The sequence below is a fragment of the Henckelia pumila genome, chromosome 3 (genome assembly GCF_033568475.1).
Source record: "Henckelia pumila isolate YLH828 chromosome 3, ASM3356847v2, whole genome shotgun sequence".
Classification (NCBI taxonomy): Eukaryota; Viridiplantae; Streptophyta; class Magnoliopsida; order Lamiales; family Gesneriaceae; genus Henckelia; species Henckelia pumila.
Genome location: NC_133122.1, coordinates 194931080 through 194940634, shown reverse-complemented (window position 1 = coordinate 194940634; position 9555 = coordinate 194931080). Strand labels below are relative to the sequence as shown.

Below are 9555 nucleotides of genomic sequence, written 5' to 3'. Positions count from 1 at the left end.
ATAAGATACTCCTCCGGAGTTGTAATATGACCATACTATCCTAACCTTTTCTTCACCTATATTCCAACATAAAATTAAAATGAAGGTAATTTCAAAAAAAAATATTAAAATGAATGAAAGAAAGAAAAAAAGAAAGAAAGAAAGAAAGAAAGAAAGTAAAAACAAGAAAAATAATATTAAATTTGATTTCATTAATACTTTTACAAGCATTTTGTAGCACAAAGATTAACCCGAAAGAAAAACATCATCGACTAGGGAGAGAATTATAAATGAGATGATTGAGTAAAGCAAAATGGGATGCAATCGGATTGGAGATTGAATATTTTATTTTGGTCGAATAATTGTTTTCAATAAAATGACAACTCTTATCTATGGTACATATGAATACGTAATTATTATTTATATTAAATAGAGTATAAACATAACAACAAGCTCTCGTAGCTCAGTTGGTTAGAGCACCCGTTTAGTAAGCGGGAGGTCTTGAGTTCGACTCTCAACGAGAGCAAATTATTGTATTTTAGTCTTTTTGGAATTTTCTGCAGTTAAATCCGGACACATGCAAATCCAGAGCTACACTCTAAAAAATAACATATCATCAAACGCATAAACTTTTTAGTATGATCCCGAACATCCAATAAAATTGGAACTGAAACAGAAGCTTTTAGTCAAGAGTAGTTTTAAACAAAAAATTGCACGATCATAGCAGGGGAAAATGGAACCTAAAAATCCATTAACAAGTAGGATCAGACTGTGTGTGAACATAGTGCTACCAATAGTCACCGCAAGAACATTTACCACCGCTAAAGTGGTGAAACCGGTAGGGGTCCCTCAGTATGATCTCCCTACTGACTACACTGCTTACAAATTTGTAAACGGAGTGGCAATCACCACAAACTCGAAGATTCTTGAAAATTCGAAGAGTTGAACCTTCGCGTGTACTGATCAAACCATATGCAAGTGCAAGCCTCTCACTGTGTTTCCACAAGTTATCCTCTTTCTGCTCTTCATCAGTGTCATGCAACGCATAGCTTGTGTCTGGAATGTAGCCCGCCTCCTTGATTTCTTTCTTCATCTGTGCCAATTTAATATATATTTGTTCAGATTCTGAGTGGGATTGATCACCTGCCCCAAATGAGCTTATTTTGTTTCTGATGTTAAGCCAGCTGCAGGCTGGTTTCTTTTTCACGTTTTCTGTTTCCATTTTCATTCGCAGCCCCTGAACATCGTGCCATTTCCCTGATGTTGCGCAGACATTTGAATAAAGAACAAAAGCAGAATCGTCGGAAGAGTTTGCATCAAGAAGATGTTGTGCTGCTTTTTTTCCCACTTCCAAGTTACCATGGATTTTGCAGGCGGACAACAAACTTCGCCAGATAAAGTCATTAGGTGGGACCTGCATTTCTTTAATAAAAGATTCAGCCTCAGCAAATTTTCCCGATCGTCCAAGAAGATCGACAACGCAGACACAATGCTCTATACCAGCTGAAACACCAAACTCAGATGTCATTGAAGTAAAATATGAAAGGCCCTCGTCTACTAGACCGCCATGGCTACATGCAGATAGAATCGCAACAAAGCTGACGTGGTCAGGTTTTGATCCATGCACCAGCATTTCATGAAAGGTCTCTCTGGCTTTTAGGAAGTGACCATGCCTGGAAAAGGCTGACATCAGTATGTTCCATGATAATGTTGATCGAGTTACTGGCTCTGGAAGCATTTTCAACAGATCATTAATTTCTGCACATTTCCCATACATATCCATAGTAGCATTCGCGACATAATGATGATGTTCAAACCCAAGTTTGATTGCTAAACCATGGAGATGTTGGCCATCCTCCAAGATAGCTAAATTTGCAGAAGCAGCGAGGGCTGCAGACAGACTGAACTGATCAAATTTCACTCCAGCTCTTTGCATCCCAAGAAGAAGTTTCAGAGCCTCCTCCCATTGACCATGCTGAGCATTTGCGGCAACCAAAGAATTCCAAGTTGCAGGGGTCCTATTGACTAATGCATAAAATATTAAGTTACTTGAGTCAAGATCTCCACAACAGGCGTACATGGAAATAAGTGAGTTCCTCACATATTCATCTGAATCAAATCCAGTCAACAAAATATGTGCATGCAAGGGCATTCCTTGCCTAAGAAGGTGACATGGATCATAACAAGATCCAAGAACATTTATCAGGGTTATGTAATTAGAAGTTATATCCATCTCCCTCATTAATTTAAAAACTATCAACGCCTCATCACCCTCTCCGTTTTCAGCAAAACCACCAATCAGGGCATTCCAAGTAACTAGCTCTTTCTCAGGCATCTTATCAAATACGCCCTTGGCTTTGTGTGTCATGCCACCCTTTCCATACATGGAAATTAGTGCATTACCAACTACCAAATTCTCATGGAGTCCAGATACAATTACAAGTCCATGCACTATCATCCCTTCAGACAGAAATTCCTTATCTGCACATGCAGATAGCGCACTAGCAAAAGTAACGAAATTTATGAGTTTTTTCTCGCGTAGGAGTACACCCAACACACTCAAGACCTCCAAACACTTGCCTGCCAAAACATAGCCAGCCATCATGGAATTCCAAGATATCAAATCCTTCTCTGGCATCCCGTGAAACAATTGTTCTGCATCTTCGTATCCTCCACTCTCAAAATACATACTAAGAAGAGTGTTGGATATACAAATTTCCATTTCATATCCAAGCTTCAAAACTAAACCATGTAATCCTCTACCCCAGTTCAATTTGTCCACAGACCCACATGCGGATAAAATTGTGGAAAGCGTGGTTTCATTTATTTCACCATGATTTAGTCGCATTGAGTGAAAATATCTAAGTGACTCCTCGAAGACCAAATTATGTGCAAAAGCCGCCAGTATCGAATTCCATGATATAATGTCGCGTCCATCCATGCGATTAAAAATATAACGAGCAACTTCCATCTGGCCCAAACTACTAAACGTTGATATTAGAGAATTGGCAACAGAAACATTAGTCTCAAGACCTGTCTTGATAACATGACCAAGCACTTGATTAACCAAAAATTCATCATCTACCGATCCACATGAACTGATGACAGTAGTAAATGTGTTCTGGTTACAACCAACTCCTGCTCGCCTCATTCTTTGATATAAATTAACAACTTCATAAAATAATCCATCATCTGCCAAGTTAACCATCAAAGAGGTCCACGAGACCACGTTTCTATCAGGCATCTCTTCGAAGAGCAACTGCGCATCAGACACAAGAGCAAATCCACCATAAAAATGCAAGACTGACGTTGCCACGAAAACATCATACAGTAAACCATTCTTCAACACCAAACCATGAATCTGAAATCCTTCAAGAAACATACTTTTAGACCTGCTGAACGCAGTCAATAAGCTAGCAACAACATACCCATTCAATTCAACTCCTCGATCCCACATCTCAATAAACAATCCACCAGCATCTTGAAAAAATCCAGTTCTCACGTACCCAGAAATCATATTATTCCAAGAAGCTTCATTTCTCTCACCCATTTTATCGAACACGTGTTTGGCAGAAGTGATATTCCCAAATTTTGAGTACATATTTATCAACGTGTTTGTATGAAATATGCTTATATGAGTCCATCCCTTCATACACACTGAATGCACAGACTTCCCCACAATTTCTTTGCTCATCTGCGAAAACCCTCTTGGGAGAAACCCGGAAATTTCTGGGTGAGGGTGATTTACAAGGAATTGAATAATATGATTTGTATGTTCTCTTCGGCATTGAGTAAGCTGCAAATTAGATGAAGCAAGAAATTCGAACTTGAACAAAGGCCCAAAACTGAAAGCCGATAGCTTGTTCGTGCAATACCGTGCCAGCTCGGATCACAGAGATACAATCAATAAAATCAAGGAACTACTGATAAATTACAGTAATCAATAGAATGAACAATGAAGCACTCGAACAGGAGAACTTGAAGGAAATCGGGTTTTTTTTAAAAAAAATAAAATAAAATTGAACCACAGAGTCGGCGGGAGAGATGAGGCTAATCAGTATTCACTGTTAAAAAAAATACGGGGTTTGCAAATGACCTTTAAATGAAGACCGTTTTGAATTGTGAGATGAAACTCACTTATCTCCACACTGTAATCTTCTTTGGCCTATTTTATTAAATCATGATTTTGTTTTATATATATTTATAAACTGAAACTTTGGTTGCAATCTCAACATTTTCACTGGCGCTGAAACTAGCTCAGGTATGAATGTGGAGCCTGAAACTACTTTCGCCAATGACTTTTGTACAGCCGAACACTTGAAAATGAGCTTGCATGCGTCTCTTGCCTGGGGATTTTTTGAGGTTTGCATTAAGCCTACGCACTTCTTCGGCAATGAAACCTCGATTACTTTCGATTAAAATCTTGATCAGATTTGAAAGGGAATGAGAAACAAGTGATACCACTTTTGTTTCAACCTCTCCCACGGAGTAGATGGAGGCATAGACACAAGATTAAGGCCCCTTATAGAGCAAAATAATGATGAAAAATTGGAACATCAAGCTCGTAAAATTCTGGACTCTCCGATTGTTTAACAGCGATTTTGCACCCAAAGAAAAAACACGGTTATTCTACAGAGAAATATTAACATTCGTCTTGCATATCATGCATCATAGATACAAAGATGTGCACTCCGGCCACGGTTATCTTCTTCCCAGAGTGCAGAAGCAGTTGCAGAAAAGGAACATTTGCACATTATAATCTGGCCAAGCTGTGTAAGCCATACGATAATTTCTCTCTTTTCGCAGGGTCGGAAATCCTGAGTAACTCAGTTTAAATCCTTCACTAACGTTTAATGTTCCACTTATGCGACGTCCGTGGTCCTGTCACAACGCCCTCGTAGTACTGGGGTTCGAGTTCTTGGTTGTTCCATTCTGCCACGAACTCTGAAAACAGGCTCCGTGCAGAATCTGATGATAGATCCGAGAAATATTTGTTCTTCTCTTTCTTTAGCCACATTGCAAATTCATTGTTTCTGGAGAAGTAGTCTTCATCCGAAATTTCTTGAAACTTTACTTTCTGTGAGGATCATGAAATTATAATCATATATGGTGACTCGAACAATCAAGTAGAATATCATGAAACTTTGACAGCAACTAACTAAAGAGATAGTCGTCATCATCTTTCGACACAGGTCTATAGTCTATACTATATACCATACAAGTGATGGACGAATAATACAGAAACTCACTGAATCTTTCTTGCGGCTTTTATCTTTATGCTTCTTACCAGACTTCTTATCTGAAACAATACCAAACAGACAATATCAACCGAAAAATCATGATAAAAACAGCAATCAAAATTCAATTTTGGAACAGTTTATCCTACTGCAAAAATCTTAATTCCATGTAAAATTAATGAAATGAAAAATTTTCAGCAAATTAACAACTAATATACAAACCAGAACGATATCTATTGACTCAAAATAAGTCAGAGAACAAGAAAAATTTAAAAAAATAAAACAAATGGTGTCGAACAATGTTCCTGTTTAAATGAACTCCAACACTTGACATCATGGGAATCAGGATAAGCCAAATTTTCATCCAATCAATTCAAATATGCTTGCGAATCCGCAAATTATTATTTTAAAAAACTCACTAATACAGCAACACAGACATTTTTCCGCATCTGAAGTGAAGATTTTAATATGGACAGCAAAAACACACCTTTACGCGAATGATCTTCAGAAGACTTATGAGATTTGTGTTTTTTCTTGGATCTGTATTTCTCGTCGTCATCGTTGGTTCTTCGCCTTCTGATTTTCGACTCATCTGCCAAAAACTCGACAAATATCATAATCCAAGGAAAAAATATAATACCAACCAAGCAATTCAACAGTAATGACAGAATCAAAATACGCACCTCGCGGAGAAGGAGAAGACCTATTGAGCCTATCGTCGTCTTTAAATTTACCCATTGCTAAAGCAGATTGATTGCTCTCCCCACTTTCAAATGTAAACCCTAATTTTATATTTTTTTTATATTAAACCCAAAAAAAACTGAGCTTCGGAGGGGCGTAGTGAATAGCGATCGCCGGGTAATGTTCCTCTTTTATACTTTTCTTTTCCCAAAAAATTTAGCATATGTAGACAAGAGTGACGCTACAACAAAATTTTTGCAACAAATCTTTTCACATGAAGAATTTAACACAAAAATTTAATTTATCAAAATCTCACATATATTAAATAAAAAATCTAACATAAAATAATTATAAATTATACATCTAGGAATTTGAGAGCCATTAAAAACTTTGAAAGTGCAACACATAATAATTCATTAAAAAAATGAATAAAATTGAAAAAAATATATATATCCCCCTGATAACTATCCATTCGAATCGAATCGTATTCTAATATATTTCAATGTCATTGTCCAAATTTTCCTATCCGATTCCAGTTTAAATAAGAACCATTTTACTGACATCAAACTGAAAACTTAAACTTAAAATTCACTCACAAATAAATCATGAGTAATTTATAATTCAGTCCCTAGATCTAAACTTAAATTGTTAATCAGTCCCTGTCAGAAAAAAACTTTGTTTAAATTCTCTGGGCCCACATGTTTTGTTTCGGATGAAATTTGGTACAAAACATAAAAAATATGGTACAAATACATGATATTTGAGTATCAATTGTGTTAGATCTAGTATAAATATATGATTTTTGAGTACTAAAAAATATTGATATTAATAACACATTTATCTTATTTGGATGAAAATCGGTACAAAACATTGAAAATATGGTACGCATATGTGATTTTTGAGTACCCAATGTGTTAGATCTGGTACAAATATATGATTTTTGAGTACTCAAACACATGTTGCAAGTTCACATTAATAAAGATGTTTAGATTTTATACTCAAAATTGTATTTTTTGTACTCGATCTTGAACAATTAGTGCTCAAATATCTTGTATTTGTACCATATTTTCAATGTTTTGTACTTAATTTTATCCGAAAAAAATAATGTGGGCCCAGGGAGTGCAAAAAAAATTTTTCTGACAAGTGACTGATTCTTAATTTGCTTTTGGATTTAGGGACTGAATACCAATTCACCCATAAATCATTATCTCATTCTCATAAACAGAGTTGTATTGGCATGTAAAATAATAATAATAATAATAAAATATATATAATAAAATTGTTCATCACCAATCATGAGGGGCAGGGCTATCTCAAAAATTGAATCATCAGCCAAAGCCTTAATGAAAGTTATATCTAATGATAACGGTGCAACTCAAATTTTATAAAAAAAAACTCAAATTTTTGCATACCATGGTTCAATTAATCTATTCGGTTGGGACAATTAATTATTGCAGCCAACAATCTCCCCGGAATAGAAGCAAAATCCAATAAGACAATTATTGGAATCCAACAGGAATGAAAAAAAAAAAACGGTGGTATATTTCATTCCATTCAAGATTATTATTATTTTTATTCAAATCAAGATCCAAGATATTAACAGAATAAAATAAAATTCGACATGGATTCGAACATCATTCATCATTGACGAAACACATATTCAGGTATATAGCAGTACGAGAGACTCCAGAATTCAATGTGTACACCAAGGCAATGATGAAGGCGACTAATCCAGCCTCAAGAAACTCCCCATTACATCGATCGGTTGAATAAAACCACACAAGATTTATTCGAAACCGAAATTTTTTCGAAAGATACAAATCAAAGAAACTCCCGATTACATCGGTTTGAATAAAAAAAACCACACGAGATTTATTCGAAACCGAAACTTTTTCGAGACATACAAATCAGATTTCCGCTCGCAACAACTTTCGGAAAAAAAGTAGAAAAGCAAAAAAATTAAGTCATACCTGCGTGCAGATCGCATCAGTGCCATTAATATAACATTCTTGAATTATGATATTCATAATACAAATACGGTTGAAAAATGGCTTAAAAATCTGCAATCAAATGCATGGATCTGATTTTAAGCCAAGTCCCCAACCGTAATTGTATGATGATACTGAGTCTTCCATGCATCCATCGATCCTTTCCCCCTCCTCCTTCTTCTCATCTTTTCTATATTTTGGTTAGCGGCCATACTCGAAATATTTATGGGGTTATTAACAGAATATATAAAGTTTAATAATAATATTAACGAGAATTCAATAATAAGATAATTTACTTATTCTAGCTCACGGTAATGGTGTATTTTTAAAAATAGCTTTAATTATTAAATATTTTTATAGTTTAATAATCTAAAAATACTCTTCCTTTATTCAATCCATCATCTCAATGAAATATTGCAAATTAAAAAATATATATAAGAATCACTTTCCAAAATAATTGAAATAAAATTATTTTATTATATATGCATTATTTATTTTCTTGATGAGTAATTGCTTGATCATCGTGATAATAATAATAATAATAATAATAATAATAATAATAATAAATAATATATTGATACGAATAATAATAAACTAAAATTTTAATAATAATTAGAATTATTTAAAATAATTATATTAATTATAAATGTAGAAATTATATTAATAATCGTAATAAGTATAATACTAAATGATAAGAAATGACTTGAAATTTATAATATGAATCATAAAAACGAATAATAAAATTATGTATCCACGAGGAATAATTAATTGATCATCGTGATAATAATAATAATAATAATAATATCATATTAATATGAATAATGATAAATTAAAATATTAATAATAATGAGAGTTTAATAAAATAATATAATAATGATAAACATAGAAATTATATTAATGCTAATTATAATAATCGTAATAAATATAATACTGAATGATAAGAAAATGATTTGATATCGATAATATAAATCATAAAACGAATAATAAAATTAAATACATAATCTGAAGAATATATAATAGGGAATAATAATAAAATAAACTAATATTTTTTTTTTAAAAAAAAGGAAACTAATAATATTATTAATGGCAATAATAGTATTAATGTAGTGACCTGCGTTGTGATCACCTACTAATCAGAACTTAAGCATGCAGTTAATCAATAAAATAATCTTAATCATAGTAACTGCTAGATTAAAGTAAATCAAATACCAGGTAAGCAAAACCTAGTGGTCAACCCTTATCCAGCCTTGGCCACCACCTATCCTCCTTATCTCCGGGAGAACCACCTGCAACTGCCCCATGGAATAGGACATAAATAACCGAAAGTGAGCCTAACATGGTCAGTACGAGAGTATGAGTATACACTATTATTTGCGCATGAATGCAAATAAACTGGGTACCAAGACACTCAGATCAAGAAACAATCTCATAGACCGGGCCCAGGGTATAAGCACGCTGCGTCGTCGCCTCAGGAGGTGGCTCATATACCCAGTGGATAATGGTGACCTGATACTAGTACAAGTGTCCAACCATAATGGTGACCTGGCACAAGACTATCGTATTCAACCATCCACAAACTCGTAGGGTGAGCGGGCGCCCTACTATTATAGGATACTTCTAAGGTAAAGGCTTCATATGTTCATGTATGCAACATACAATAATGACATGAT

At 34.4% G+C, this 9555-nt stretch overlaps 2 protein-coding genes and 1 non-coding gene across 4 annotated transcripts; 1 reads left to right on the top strand and 2 right to left on the bottom strand.

Moving 5' to 3' along the window:
* The first annotated feature begins 431 nt into the window (after positions 1-431).
* Positions 432-505, top strand: TRNAT-AGU (transfer RNA threonine (anticodon AGU)). The gene has a single exon. It is a non-coding gene; the product is annotated as a tRNA-Thr (tRNA).
* A 189-nt stretch (positions 506-694) lies between these two features.
* On the bottom strand, positions 695-4116 carry LOC140891377 (putative pentatricopeptide repeat-containing protein At3g23330). The gene has a single exon (XM_073299838.1). It carries the CDS (start codon positions 3671-3673, stop codon positions 767-769), a length of 2907 nt encoding a protein of 968 aa, XP_073155939.1. The 5' UTR covers positions 3674-4116; the 3' UTR covers positions 695-766.
* A 391-nt stretch (positions 4117-4507) lies between these two features.
* On the bottom strand, positions 4508-8001 carry LOC140892704 (style cell-cycle inhibitor 1-B). Of its 2 annotated transcripts, XM_073301664.1 has the most exons (5): positions 7868-8001; positions 5900-6138; positions 5704-5808; positions 5229-5278; positions 4508-5056 (listed from the first exon to the last, which is right to left on the bottom strand). In XM_073301664.1, the coding sequence occupies exons 2-5, from the start codon at positions 5952-5954 to the stop codon at positions 4823-4825; spliced, it is 444 nt and encodes a 147-aa protein (XP_073157765.1). In that variant the 5' UTR covers positions 5955-6138; positions 7868-8001; the 3' UTR covers positions 4508-4822. The 2 variants fall into 2 exon arrangements, with proteins under 2 accessions (XP_073157765.1, XP_073157766.1); XM_073301665.1 differs by lacking the exon at positions 7868-8001 and having other exon boundaries at positions 5900-6170.
* Positions 8002-9555: the final 1554 nt, after the last annotated feature.